Source organism: Oxyura jamaicensis, chromosome 26 (genome assembly GCF_011077185.1).
Source record: "Oxyura jamaicensis isolate SHBP4307 breed ruddy duck chromosome 26, BPBGC_Ojam_1.0, whole genome shotgun sequence".
In the NCBI taxonomy this organism is placed as follows: Eukaryota; Metazoa; Chordata; class Aves; order Anseriformes; family Anatidae; genus Oxyura; species Oxyura jamaicensis.
The window spans coordinates 5923982-5938410 of NC_048918.1; the positions used below are offsets into that span (position 1 = coordinate 5923982).

The following is a 14429-nucleotide window of genomic DNA, read 5'->3' on the forward strand; positions in this document are numbered from 1 at the left end:
GCCGCCGCCGCCGCCGTGGGACGCCGGGAGAGGGGCGGGGCAAGGTCCGCCCCCGGGGCTCGGCGCTCACCGGCCGGGGCGCCCCGCGCCCATCCCAGCGGCCCCGCTCTGGCGGCAGGCGGAGACCCCGCGCCCCGCCAGCCCCCCCCCCCCCCCCACCCCCCCCCCCCCCCCCCCCCCCAACAAGGCCCGGCCCGCCCGCCCCTAAGATGGCCGCCCCGCGACGTCTGCCCTCAGCCAAGATGGCGCCGGCCGCGCTTCCTGCCCGGCGCCTGGCCGCAGCGCCCGGCATGCTCCGCGCGGCGCCGGGCCGGGCCCAGAGGTGCCGAGATGGCGGACCTGGAGGAGCGGGTGCCGGACGACGAGAAGGTAGGTGTGGAGGGGGGGCTGCGCCGGGACGGGACGGACCGCATCAGGGCCGGGGGGCGCCGCAGCGGGGCGGGGACCGCAGCCCCGGTGCCGCCGTGACAGGGCAGCGCGGGCCGCCCGCCCCCTAGCGCGGCGCCCTCACGGCGGGGCTGCGCCGCTCAAGGGGGTCCCGAGCGGAGCGGGGGGCGGGGAAACGGGTCACATCTCCCGCTCCTGGCGGCCTACGGGCAGCCCCCAGCCGCCACAAAGGACGGGGCAGCCTCCTCCGAACCGGTGAGCACCGACGGGCGGTAGCTGAAGGCAGAGCAGCCGCCTTCCCTTCCCTGTGCCGTGAGGATGAGCTTGTTTTATTTTGTTAAATCCTGCGGGACGTCGAGGTTTCGGGATCTTCAGAGATCTGTGAGCTTGGAGCCGGCTTTAACGTTTCTCTTAAACTGCTGCTTTCAGTTTCATTATGGCAACATTCGTTGTGACAGAACCTCAGGGGTCCCCTTCACCCACTAACGTTTTAGACCCCAGGAGCGTTGTTTGAAATCAGTGTTCTAGAGCAAAGTCATCAGTACACAAGTGAAATCTATCCAATACTGTATAAAAATCTTTACCTTGATGGCATTTGGCTGAAATCTCCTTTGAGCTGCTGCAATGGAAACCATCACTTCATTGCATTTGATCTGAAAATTAAAACAAAAGTAAAGCTGTATCGCGTTGTGAGTTATGGTGATACAGCTTTCAGAGCAGAGGAGGTAAAGCTTTCAGAGGAGATGAGGTAAATTGTTGGTAATCCAGCAAGATTAAAAAATCCTGTTTGTAGGCTCCATCTGAACTTGACTCTTAGCCTAGCTGCTTACTCTGGGAACGAGAGCCAGTGCTGCAAGGCTCTGGGGCCAGCTTGGCCTTTTCCCCTTTCCACTACATTCACCTGAAATCTGCAGTTCTTTCAAAGCACTTTCAGGGAAGACACATCCTGCAGGAGGCCCTTCAGGACTGCGTGTGTCCAAACGTTTTATTTGTCAAAGTAGCTGGGATTTCACTTGCAATTGGACCCTACGTTCTACTTCATGTCCTGGCTCAGGCAACCTGGCATCAATGTAAAGTAGCTCCATGCCTGGCATGGTAGAATGTGAAGTGGTGAGGATTCTGAAAAAGGAACATGCAGTAAAGATTCGTTATGGTATCCAGTTTATAACCACTCAGGAAACAACAAAGAAAATCAAAAGAAAATCAAAAAAAAAAAAATCAAAAGAAAATCAAAAGAGCAATAACTTTAATTCCTCTCCTCACACCTCCCACCCCTATAAACCTCACTTCTTTGTTCTGTGTAGGTGCATTTTAGGAAAGCTAGGGGTTCATTAGTTTTAAACCTTACTGCAGTGTCCTGTTGTCTGTTCTCTGGTGCCATTTTACCAGTTTAAACTAGTAGTTGAGCAGCTTCCCTGTCAGCTACTTTCCCCATTTTAGAAAAAGGAAGTTAATTTTGTTAGCTTACTGCAGAGCTACCTGAAATGGTAACGATGGCCAGGAAGTAGGTCAGTTTGCAGAAAGTCTTTTTGCGCTTCTGCAAACGAACATCCTGTCGCTGTGCTGACACCGCTTTGAAACAAATCAACTCTAAAAATGACAAGTAACAGCGATTCAGATGCTTGACATTTAGGAGTAAGTACTTCACAGTCTGTTCCCTGAACTCCAATCCTGATTTCAGTAGCTTGATTTAAGTGCTTTGTATTTTATTGCTTCACAGGGGAGTCAGTGCATGGGATGCTTTAAGAGTGAACAGTTTTCACATGCAGTGGTTGCTGTTTGTTCATGGCTGGTTCTGTGAGGACATTTGATCAAAATGCAGGGCCCCCTTTGTGTTCTGCTCATCCTTTGAGGTGGAAGGCTAGAAATCCTGCAATATTTTTTTTGTTCTCATGCTCCCTTCCCCAAGGATATGTCTATCAGAAACTATCAACCTGAAAGTCAACCTGTTAAAGCCCCGCTCCCTTCTATGAAGGTTCCACGTACAGTACAATTCTGCAGCCACATCATTGTTGCTTTAGTGCAGAGTCATTTTCTATGGCTTCTAGGGGCCTTGGTTTTCCATATGTTGATTTAAACACCTTATAAAAAGTAATCTGTTCATCTGGAGAGTTCATTTGCAGTGCGTGTTCTAGTGGAGTCCTCCCCCTGAAATGGATCTTGCCATGAAGTGGGTATCTGTAAATGCTTTAGCGCAGTCTGATCTGCCTCTATTAATGCTTACATTTGCACTTTCTTAGAAAAGCACATGGTATAATTTCAAGTCTTTCAGACGTTAGGGCTGTCTTTCAGTGAAGTCCACAGAGGATAGAAAGCAGAAGCATCCTTCTTAATTACTGCTGTTATCTTCATCACCATCCAAGCTTTCAATAGTGAAATCTAACAAGGTTATATAACCAGTAAGTCCTAACTCCAGTCCTTTAAATAGTGAAAATTGTCACACAATAAGTAGTACATTGTTAGGAGTGCTGTATACTTCACAACCTTATCTAAAAGCAGAAAATCAGGTAAAAATCGTTTTTTGTTTTGCATATTTGCACATGAAGTACACAGGTCACTGACAAGTTGAAAAAATTCAGCATTTTTTTTCCCCGCTCAGTCTGCGGAACTATTTCAGGCATAAAGAACATGCTGTGTTGTGTTTTTTTTTTTTTTTTTTTTTTTCTAATAGATGCTAATTTGGAAATCGATCTATTTTTATCTGAAGCTCTGCGCAGTAAGGACAGAGTTGTTACTTGATACTGCTGGAATAAGGCAATATGCCCTTTGTTTGGAAAGGTGTGTATTTCCTTTCATGGCTTACTTTAAATCATCACAAGTGATACAACTCTTTCTAATTAAAAACATGGAAGACTTGAAGCAGCATTTTTTTTTCCAGCTGTGGCAGTAATTCAGATGAACTAGTTGAATATCTACATATACCTTTGTTTTACTGCTCAAATGGAGAGTGGGAAAGTAATCAGAGTTTTAGCAAACATTCTGTAGTCATCTTCAATAAACGTCTAGCTGAGCAAGAAGGCCTCTTACACAGCCTTGTTAGGTGTGCTTGGAAGAAGAGTGACGGTTTTATCCTTCTAAGGTAAAGATCCAGTTTTGTGACATTTCCTGTTTCAGGTCTTGTCCAGGACGATTTTATTCCCTTCTATCTTGTAAAAACCATGACAGATTTGGTTACAGAAACAAACCCTTACTAGTTTCAACAGGATCAAACAAAGGCCATCTAAACTGTAATAACCCAAGACAAGTATACTGGATTTCAGAATACAATGAAGGCTTTTTTTTAAAGTAAAAAAAAAAAAAAAAAAAAAAAAAAAACTTTTGCTTTTACAGCCTCAAAGTTTACAGATATTCAGGTATTTTCTGCCAATTGGACTTTTCACTCATTAATTGTACCAATTCCAGTTCCAGATACCTTAATTCTTTCACTAGTGACAGCTCATGGCTAGCCTATGGTAGTTTCCAATAAAATGCTATTTCAAGATAAGGGAAGGAGTAGCATGCCAAAGAAGAAGGGTACCAAGTAATCCTCGAGAGAACAGATGCCAGAAATGCTGGCACACTACGGGGTGTAGCTCTCAGTTCTTTTTCTTACCCAGAGACTCCAAACAAGCAGTAGCTCTTGAAGAAAGCATAGCATGGCTTTGATAACAAGAAACCAGCACATTCTGAAATAAAGCCCTGGCCAGTTCCAAATTCAGCACCTTTTTGATAAGCCAGTGTGAGTTTTAACAAACTCTCCACTGTTTTCAAATAGGTTTTAAGGTCTAAAAGTTTGAGTATGTCCCCTCGATGTTTTTGCACAGGGCGTGATGCAGATGAAGAGCAGGTCCCTAAAAAGGGGCCTACAAGAAAGCAGGAGAGGGGCTCTGCCGGGGAGCGTGGTGATAGGACAGGGAGTAACGGTTTCAGACTAAAAGAGGGTAGGTTCAGATTAGGATATTAGGAAGAAATTCTTCACTCAGAGGGTGGTGAGGCACTGGAACAGGTTGCCCAGAGAAGTTGTAGACCCCCCCATCTCTGGAAGTGTTCAAGGCCAGGTTGGATAGGGCTTTGAGGAACCTGCTCTGGTGGGAGGTGTCCCTGCCTAGGGCAGGGTGGAATTAGATGGTCTCTAGGTCCCTTCCAACCCAAAGCATTCTATGGTTCTGTTTCTATAATCAATATACACACAGACACATGCTTAAACACAACATTGCAGGGCTTGGAGAGGTACTTCATGATGCGGCAAGAACAGGGTTGGTTTACATTTCCTGGCCTTGTATTCCCAAAGATTATAATATTGCACTTGCCTTTGGAGAAGGATTCTACCTGAAAAGTTTCTTTACGGTGGCTAATAGCTAGGCTGTAGTTGTGCTCTCTGCAGTACAGAATACTCCAGATGAACCAAAGGATCCTGCACTGGGTGCTTGTTGTTGTTCCACAGGTGATATTTAGAATGACAGAACAAACATATCCACGTAGAATCCAATAGCAGTTGATGTAATTGATTTACTGCTCGGTTTATAGAGGGATCAACCTCTCATCCTCCACCCATTGTTGGCTGTGAGTCAGTGGCATCTCCTTCAGCCAGCTGTAAGCAGCAAACACATTGCATCACAGGGAGTCTTGCAGTGTGTCAGACACACCTTGGTGGTATGATCACGCTGTAGGTTGCCATCTAGTTAAAGCGTTAGTTTTATGGCAGTGGTTTCTTGTTCTTTATATATGTTGGCATTTAGGTTCCTGATTACTGCAAAGACCAGGAAAAATATTTAGAAACGTTACCAAGAGTGGGTAGCCAGCATTTTTATTTTTTTTAAAGAATATAAAGCACAACTATGAAGGTTGAATAGTCCCCATTCTAACAGGTGCCCACATGGAGTTTGGTGTTCTTGCTGAGTACATTTGGGGTTTCTCTTTGCACTGAAAAAAGCCTAGCCTTATGAGGATTTCTACTTGGAAAACACATCTAGATTTCGCCCTAAACATGGGGCTTGTTATTACTGTCAGATTTGGGTTTGTTGGTGAATTTGTAGGTCGCAGTATGTATGAATTCAGTGAATGATCTTTTGTCTTTAATTACTTTTCTGCATCATTGTAGGTGCGTATAGCTGCAAAATTCATCACTCATGCACCCCCTGGAGAATTCAATGAAGTATTCAATGGTAAGTAGATGAAGAAAAATGATCAGTAGCATTTTCTTCACATTTCGTCTACAGTGAGAGTCTATGGTTATGTCATGATATGTTGCTTTTAAGGTCAAGTAGAAGTAAGGGAAAAGCACACACACACTCATTCTGTGACTACTTATGCTCGACGAAATGATTTTAATCATTCATGGTTTTGTGTGGTTGAAAATGAAATAAAGAAACATTTGATCAAAAAACAATAACCTATCTGAACACCCTTTTTTCTCCAGATGTCCGGTTATTGCTCAACAATGACAATCTTCTCAGGGAAGGAGCAGCACAGTAAGTATTAATGTTTCAAACAAAACGTGTGCTTCTCTATGGTGATAATTTGACTTACAACCACGATTCTGTGACAAAGCAAGCCATTTGTTCTACTGAGAGCAGTCTGCTGCAGTTCATTATCCCCCAACAACATATATAATGAAAGGCCTGGCTGATTCTTTTTAAAAGGCTTAAATTGGAATTTGTGGTGTAGAGGCCATATAAAACTGACAGGAAGGCAATCTGCCAAAAAGAGTCATTCTGCAGCAGCAGGAATGTCTGATCTTGTTGAAGCATGATTTGTTAAGCAAGTGAAGCCTGAAATACTGAGTAGGCCTTAGCTAGAGCTTAAACTGCCATTAAAAAATACTTTCAGAATATCTTGTTTACTTGTGCAGTCTCATCAGGTGTCTCAAGGTTATGCATACAAGCCTTTTGATGCTAAAGCTGAATTTTAATGCTAAACCTTGAGCTGTGAGATCAGTGATCAGGTCTTGACAGAAGAAAATTGTTGTAAATATTAGTCTACTCATATTTGTTTACCTTACTGCTAAATTTTAGCTGGTGCATTCCTGTTTTGCATTGGCTTGCTCATTATCCCTCAGGCTGCCTGCTGTTCTACTTTTGAACTCTGTACTTTCATGGTCATCACTAAATAAACCTGACTTTAGACCAGGTGTTTTTGTAGCTATCGTCAATAAAAGGCATTGAAAAATCCTTTGAGTGCGCTAGTGTGTATTATTTGCAAGTTGAAATTTTCTGTAGTATAAGTCACACCATGGACTTATCCCTGAGTGAAGATAAATGTGAATGTGCAGCTAAAATTCATGCTCTCAATTCTAATTCATGCTCTTAATTCTTAACAGTGCATTTGCACAGTACAACATGGATCAGTTCACCCCTGTGAAGATAGAAGGGTATGATGAGCAGGTAAGGGAAAGCTTTACACTGAATATTTGTATTACTGCACTCCACAGAAGGAATAAATGTGTTGTTTCATCAATATCTTTACTATTTTCATTCTACCTGCAAATCATCTTTCCTCCTTCCACTAGATCATCCTCATGTTACCAAGTTTTTGTTCTTGTATAAAAGGCATAGGTGAAATGTTCTCTTCAAGCATTGTCTGCTACTACCTGGTAACTAATTCATTGCTAAGTAGAGCCCCACACCGAAGTCACTGGAATTCCAGTTAAAGTATGATTGATTAAAGATTACTTGCAACTCCTTATGTTACTACATGCTCACAGTTCCTACTGTGATTCAGTAGTGGATTCTTAGTGATATTTTTGCTATGGTTTGCATTTTAATCCATCCCCAGTTACCCTAAAAAGAAATAATTGTATCTTAGAATGTATCAATGTAATACTGCCCAATCTATGTCAGCAAAGCTTCTCCCTTTTATAATGCTTCTTATAAAAAGACTAGGGAATAATGTCTTTTCTAGAATGGCACAAGCTTTTAGTTTTAACATCTTGATGCCTACACACTGAATTATGACTTTTTGCAGGATTTTTTTTTTTTGAGAGACTAAATAGTATGTACTACAGAAGATAGAAAGCTGGCTTGACCATCTGTTCTGTTCTGAGCCAAGTACTGACCTAGCTTTCCTGGTGTCCCAGATATGTTCATGGAAGACATATTTGAAGAGGGCTGTCCATAGAAATAGCTTTGACAAGAAGAAGCTACTGTGAAGTGAGCCAATGCTCCTGTAAAGTGAGCCAGTGTTTGAGAAACCAGAGAAATTTGGTGAATAAGACAAAGGAAAAAGAAGTTACTGTGCTGCTTTGCTGTCTGTTTACTTTACTTTGCATCAGAAGTAGCCACATCTACCTCCCCTCCTCAGCTGGAAAGAGATCTACTACATCATGGAACATGACAATAAACAGTCAATTCCAGAGAAAAATTCTTAGTTTCTTTCAGATATGGGGAAGAAAAAAATAAAATTTTAAAAACAAAACCATTTGTTTGTATTGTAAGGTGCCCAACTTTAAGCTAAGTGTATGTGTTACTGTAATAAAGTCATTTCTGGGACAGAAGACTAGTGCAACATTAACTGCAGAGAGCAGACAGCTCACAGCCTCACCACAACTACTCTTAGTTGAAATTATTACTGAAAATCCGTGTTTCTTTATATGATTTTATAGCTTGATGACAATCCATTGAGACATGGATAACTCTTCAAACAGACAAAACACATTTATAGCAAAATAAGAATGTATTAATTTCAATTTCTTATTTTACAGGTGTTAATCACAGAACATGGTGATCTGGGCAATGGCAGATTTTTAGACCCAAGAAACAAAATCTCTTTTAAGTTTGATCATTTAAGGAAAGAAGCAAGTGATCCCCAGCCTGAGGACACAGAATCAGCTTTAAAACAATGGAGAGATGCCTGTGACAGTGCATTGAGAGCTTATGTGAAAGATCATTACCCAAATGGCTTCTGTACTGTTGAGTATCCATCTTGTTCCATTGAAAATTCTTTGCTCGGTGTCCCTCAATACTTTGAGTGAACTTTGTACTAAGCAGTGTTATTTGAATTCTCCATCCTCACTAGTGTTTTTGCTAACTTTAGAACAACAAATTTCAAAAAGAGTGCAAATATCTTGGTATGCACGTGGTAGAGATTTATTAGACCACCTTGTTCATATTTATGACTGCCAAGCACCTTAACACTTGCCATTAAAGAAAAGGAGGCATTATTTGCACATAATTGCAAGTGGAGGTGCTGGACAATGTAGCTAGTGGTAAACATTGCCAATGAGATACCACAATACCAAGCCTCCACAGTGCTACCAAGAACAGAAATTGCAAGCGGTTTTCTTCAGCTCTTGCGCCATTTTAACTCTTTTTCTGAATGCAGGTTTATGGTAAATCTATAGATGGACAGCAGACAATTATTGCCTGTATTGAGAGCCACCAGTTCCAGCCCAAAAATTTCTGGTAAGACTACTTAAACAGAGCATTTTCTTCCTTTACTAGTCCTCAAACAAACCCTTCCTCTATCTCTACTGAGGGTCTGAAGGGCAAGTAGCCTTGGGCTTCCACAGGAGCTCTGATTCTCATTATTTAGTCTATTTTCCTTGCAAGCCCTTTGGTACTTCCCTAAAGCTTCCAGTGAGGCTCAATGAGCTACCTAGAGAAAAATATATTAGCAGAGCTGAATAAACACCCTGTTATGTATTCCAAAGCATGAGTAAATTGTAGCCAGCCTGTAACGAAGCTGCACTGTGCAAGCTGGGCTTCAGAAATGGAATTCATTGGCATATAAGGCACTTCAGTACTGATCACAAGATAGCAGGAATAAATTGCTCATTAATGTGGCCCTTTTTTGTTAGCACTTACTGGAAATAGTTTACATGCTTTGATTGTTCTTAGGAACGGTCGTTGGAGATCAGAATGGAAGTTTACCATCACACCACCAACAGCTCAGGTAGCTGCAGTGCTCAAGATCCAGGTGAGCTGCATTGTCCGGCAATAACAGGAGAAGCTGTTTGCGTTACACTAATGCATTTGACTCAAAACAAGATGCTGAAATACAGCAGAGATGTCCTTCTGGAGTCAAGATACTATTAAGCTAACAATTCAGGAAATTCTTAAAACTTCAGTGTTTTGGGCACTGCTTAAAACCTGGCCTGTGGTTTATTATGTAGCATTACCCTATATGCCTCCAAATCTGCTCAACTTTGTAAGGCTAAAACCCATTCCATGAATTTTTATAATTGCTCTTATTTCAACTCTAGGCGTTTACTTCATTAACATAATCTTGAACAGTCTTGACAAAGAATGAAACCTTCCTGCTTTTAGTCTCCACGTAAGCAGAGAAGACTGGCACAGCAAAGCTGTTGTGCCATTCTGGTAGCATTTGGGGACTCTAGGGATTATAAAATAAGTGTTAATGATAACCTGCATTTTGTCTGTCTTTGTTTAGGTTCATTATTATGAAGATGGTAATGTGCAACTGGTTAGTCATAAAGATATCCAGGACTCTGTACAGGTTTCAGTAAGTATGCCAAAATAATTGTTAATGATAAAGCACCTATTTTGTTTCTTGAATATCTCATGAAGGACTATATTCCATTGACTTTAATGGAATTTTAGAGTGACTAGTCAGTGTAGTTGTAGTGTTTATTGTTGCACGGAAAATCCAGATTCTTAATTGCTTAAAGTCTATTAAAAAGTGCAATCTCCATTGAACAGCTTATCTTATGAGTGTCAGTTAAAGATGGCAGAATATGCCCTTCTATATGCATCCTAGGTAACTAAGACGTAAAAGCAGCATACTAAAGGAAAATAAGTAGTCCTGTAGTACAGTAGAGGGAGCAATAGTCATAAAATCCCTAATCTGTACCATGAAGGTCTACTTCCCCTTTGCTCACTAGGGTGCAGTCCTGTTTCAGTTTGGAACACAATTTTAAGCTAGTATCTTGAACTCCACTGAGACATGTAGTGAGTGGAAGGAACCCAGCAACAAATAGCTGCTGCCACCTCACATTATCCATTTCATCTGTGCTCAGTCTGTTATTTGAGAAATCCATTGCATTAGAAATCCATTGCATGAAAGTTATTTTTAATCATATAAAGAGCTATTTTTCCTTTTTGTAGAGTGATGTCCAGACAGCTAAGGAATTTATTAAGATAATAGAAAACGCAGAAAACGAGTATCAGGTAAGATAAGTAATTGTTAAATAAATGCGATTGAATTGTATCAATTTCCATTTACAGTTAAAGGAAGTATGAAAAATTGACCTCTAATTCTGTTTCTGACTTACTGTTATCTGTTCTTATCTGTTACTAAGAATTACTTTGAAAAGGGCAATAGTATTTGTTGACAGAATCTAGTTGTAAATCTATATAACTATACAGCAAACTTGATTATTAAAGGGTTACAAATGATGCCTGGAACAAGTATGGAAGGGGAGTGGACAAGTCTAATAGTTTTCCTGACAGGTAAAAATACTGAAAGGGAAATGCATGAAAGCTTTTTACGTTGTCCCAGCCTGTGTGCAAGGAGACGTGATATAGATAGTTCAGAAACACCTGTGAGTGTAGCAATGTCTCCTTAGGAGAGTTTCATAGAAACCCTTTCCTTGCATACACACTGGTGACAGCATTAACTAGTCAGTAGCATGCCTTCCCCTTGTAGAAAGCATTTTGTGGCTTCAATGGAGTCACTTTTCCAGGGTATCTTTTTACTACTGTAACTGAATCTACTTTTGCCATTGCAGACAGCAATCAGCGAGAACTACCAGACTATGTCAGACACCACTTTCAAAGCCTTACGCCGGCAGCTACCTGTCACCCGCACCAAGATAGACTGGAACAAAATCCTCAGCTACAAGATTGGCAAAGAAATGCAGAATGCTTAATGTGGAAATAAGGAGATTTATGAAATGTTTGTGTGCAAAAAACAAATGTGGTCCTATGCCAAGTAGATGGTTTCTAAACCAGTGCAGCATTTTTCTAGGGCTTTCAAAGTTAACAGGTTTTCTAGCCTCAGAGAAAACTGTGGAACAAATAGCGTTGTCTTTGTGTTTTGTGTTTCCTGCCGCATAAACTTCCTATTGTGACTGCATATACTGATAGGTTGTTTTAATTAAACCACATTCATGGTTCGGAAGTATAGCTGTTTTCAATCACTAATTATACTGGTTGGAAAACTTCCTAGCTGGAAAAGCCCTATTATAAATACAGCTGAGGGTGCAGAGCATTTCCTTCACCTGTATACAGCACTCCAGGTACTCCAGTAAGTTTGTCAAATCTGCCAACAGCTCAAGGCGCTATGCTGCAAGATATAGTAATGCAAGAGACAGTAAGTGCTCCTATGTATCCTTACTACTGACCTCCACAAAGTAAAAAGCCTGTAGGCTTAGATTTTACTATACAAAATGAGTTTACAAAATCCGTTACGGAAATCCCTACAAAGCCAGCTCTTCCAGGGTCTCTTTTTAATCTGAAGCTTTGAGCCACATTCTCTGAAAGTGAACATTTTTGCTCTTCTTTCCCTCATGTATGTACGGTTATCAGACATCTGCATTTTTACAGGCTACAAGCATCTGTGTTGGATCACTGCTGATCCATGTAGACTGGATGAAGACTAAAATGCAAATGTCTACAGAATAATAGGTGTGTTGCGCTTTCATGCTTTGTGGCAGGTTCATAGAATTTGTATCACAGGTATATGGATGGATAGTGTACAAAATAAATAAACTTGCACCAAAGTGAGAGAAATAACCTTTCCATTGTCTCTATTGTGGCCAGTTTCTTGTCATACTTAATGGGAGATTCTGGAATTAATCACTTCATTGCTTTCTAACTGCTTGCTCTATGTTACTTTGTTTTTCTGTAAAATCAAAAATAGCAGTCCTATCAGTTTCTCTTAAGGGGAGGTTGAAGAGGCACGCGTATGCTTTTCTCAGTTTGAACTTGGAAAGTTGATTCATTGCAAAACAAAACCCCTTTGGTTAACTCACTTTTCTTTGTTTACACTTGGTTATCACTGGGCCTTTTTGCAGGTTCTGTTTTTTAAACTGGTTAGTGTCTTCCTATTTTTTAGTACACAAAGAAAGGGGTTGAGAAGATAGGGATGTAACTGCCTGTGCATTATGCTTGAGGTTTTGCACAGTAATGCCACAAAATACATGTCTACCCTTTGTGAGAAATTTTGTCAAAATAAAATATATTTGTATTTGCTGTTGAGACTGACCTTTCATCCTACAGGCATCCTCTGTATAGTCTAGTAGAAATACACGGGTCTTTGTTTTAAAGCCATTTGTGTCTGTTCTTTCGTGGTCTCATGGTCTGTTTTAAAGCCATTTATTTGCATCTGTTCTTTCGTGGTCTCAATTCTGTTAATGGCTGGTGAAGGCAGAAGTGCAGGTGGCAGCCTGAAAGCAGGGATGGGGGTGTTTGCAAACCTTCAGGCAGCACTCACATCCTGGTATGCAGACCTGGAAACTGGGGGTCTAAGAACTTTTAGGTTGAAAGAAAAATAATCATACTGCTCTAATGAAGCACTTCACCTTGGTAAAACATAAGTGTTTTTTGCTAATCACCTGGGTCATGTTGCAACACCTACTAGCCTCTTACACTCCACTTTTGAAACTCATTGCTGGATACATGCATATATAACATATGTGGAATAGTACAGTTGGAAGGGATCTTCAAAGATCTAGTCCAAACATCCCACATCAGTTGCATTGGACAAAGCAAGACTGCCTTAATGCTAGGAGTTTTTGTCCTCTGCTCAGTTTGCACACAGCTGTGCTAAGAGCTACTCAAGGACAGCACTTCTATCACCAACATCTGTAGCAACATTTTCCTCCCTGCAGCTTGGAGGAGATGAAAGGTGTGGATGAGTGCCGAAGGTGCTGTGGGCTGCGGCCCCATCCAGGCAAGGACTGCAGGAATTCCAGCAATGCAAAGCTGGGGGCTAGGGGGGGCTGAGATAAGGCTGTGCACACAGCAGAGCTTTTATCTACCAGCACAGCCTGTCTCAAGGCTAGTCTATTACTGATCCTAGTTTGTTAAATTGCAAGGAGTTCACCCCCACTCATTCCAGCCTTAAGACAATTTTTATCTCTCCACCCTTCTCAAACTTCAGCTAACCAACTTCCAGGGCCAACTCATTCCCCCGTCTGCCTCCTCACCAGCCCTCTGCAGCAGACTCAGCTGTCCCAGTCCCAGGTACTTCCGAGCTCCTTGGAGAAACAAAATTCAGCACTGTGACTGAGCTGCTGAGCAACTGCCAGCAGTGACACTAATCTTTAAAGCTGTTAGCTGCTCTCTACTCAGGCCCAGAGGTTTCAGATGAGACCAAGGCCAGCTAGATACTGACTCCTCCAGGTTCACTGTTCAAGGGTACACCAGTCAGGGCCTGACCCCAGGCCTGGAACAGCAAGCAGGCACTGCAGCTCAACCGAGCCAGGTCTGCTGAGCACAGCATGGAAAGAGCTTTCCTAGCTATTTGTGAGCTCAAAGCTTAAAGTTCTAGGATTCTGCCAGCAAAACGCAACAAAAAGCTTATAAGCAACTTCTCCAAAAGTGACGTCCGTGTTTTTGAAGCCTCAGCACCCTCCCACAGCCTGTGTGGGAGCCCTACCCCGTCACACTCCAGCAGCCACCTCCACAGCATGCTGTATCAGCAGCACTACTTGAGTCACAAAACCACTCGCCTAGACCTAAGGAGGTGAAAATAGCAGACTTACCCCACTGTCCTTCAGCCACAGACAGAGCATGAGCAGCACCGCGAGCAGTCCCAGGGCCTGAGCTGTTTTACCAAAGTAAGCCAAGGATCCCCATCCTTAACCAGCCAGGCTGGAGAGCTACCGCACAAGAAATTAGAGGCAGAGCCAAACATAGAACCGGGCTAGTGCTGCCGCTGCCCTATTTACAGAGCAGCCGCGGGAGCCCTGGGAGCTCCCCCCCCCATCATTGGCTCGAGCGATGCTGCACACCTGGGCGCTGCTCCTGCCCCAGAAGCCCTGACAGCAGCACCGGCTGCCGCTCCCCTGCCCCCAGGGGCATCCGCGCCGCTGGGAGCGGCCGGCCCGGACCCGGCAGCGCCGCTCCCTGGCCCCTGCCCCCCGCTCCCGGCGCCCCCCCCCC

The 14429-nt window shown here is 42.7% G+C and overlaps 2 protein-coding genes and 3 long non-coding RNA genes across 5 annotated transcripts in view; 2 read left to right on the forward strand and 3 right to left on the reverse strand.

The window, feature by feature from the left end:
• ST7L (suppression of tumorigenicity 7 like) overlaps positions 1-292 on the reverse strand; it is a 25563-nt gene extending 25271 nt beyond the window's left edge. Inside the window, exon 1 of the mRNA XM_035347392.1 lies at positions 185-292. Coding sequence (XP_035203283.1) covers positions 185-292 — 108 coding nt within the window. The remainder of the gene's footprint in view (positions 1-184) is intronic.
• CAPZA1 (capping actin protein of muscle Z-line subunit alpha 1) lies at positions 216-12589 on the forward strand. The gene is made up of 10 exons (XM_035347067.1): positions 216-369; positions 5468-5531; positions 5786-5837; positions 6686-6749; positions 8066-8272; positions 8686-8765; positions 9201-9279; positions 9754-9825; positions 10428-10490; positions 11051-12589. The coding sequence occupies exons 1-10, from the start codon at positions 331-333 to the stop codon at positions 11189-11191; spliced, it is 861 nt and encodes a 286-aa protein (XP_035202958.1). The 5' UTR covers positions 216-330; the 3' UTR covers positions 11192-12589.
• LOC118178499 lies at positions 1350-12619 on the reverse strand. The gene is made up of 2 exons (XR_004756171.1): positions 12529-12619; positions 1350-1506 (listed from the first exon to the last, which is right to left on the reverse strand). It is a non-coding gene; the product is annotated as an uncharacterized LOC118178499 (long non-coding RNA).
• LOC118178501 lies at positions 3045-5181 on the forward strand. The gene is made up of 2 exons (XR_004756174.1): positions 3045-4372; positions 4481-5181. It is a non-coding gene; the product is annotated as an uncharacterized LOC118178501 (long non-coding RNA).
• On the reverse strand, positions 7340-8022 carry LOC118178500. The gene is made up of 3 exons (XR_004756172.1): positions 7989-8022; positions 7647-7652; positions 7340-7525 (listed from the first exon to the last, which is right to left on the reverse strand). It is a non-coding gene; the product is annotated as an uncharacterized LOC118178500 (long non-coding RNA).
• Positions 12620-14429: the final 1810 nt, after the last annotated feature.

Excerpts from the sequence above, each read along its gene's own strand:
- CAPZA1 (XM_035347067.1), top strand. The coding sequence starts at position 331 with ATGGCGGACCTGGAGGAGCGGGTGCCGGACGACGAGAAG. Across the intron at positions 5,838-6,685 it reads CTCAGGGAAGGAGCAGCACA|TGCATTTGCACAGTACAACA; the intron begins GTAAGTATTAAT and ends AATTCTTAACAG. Across the intron at positions 10,491-11,050 it reads ACGCAGAAAACGAGTATCAG|ACAGCAATCAGCGAGAACTA; the intron begins GTAAGATAAGTA and ends TTGCCATTGCAG.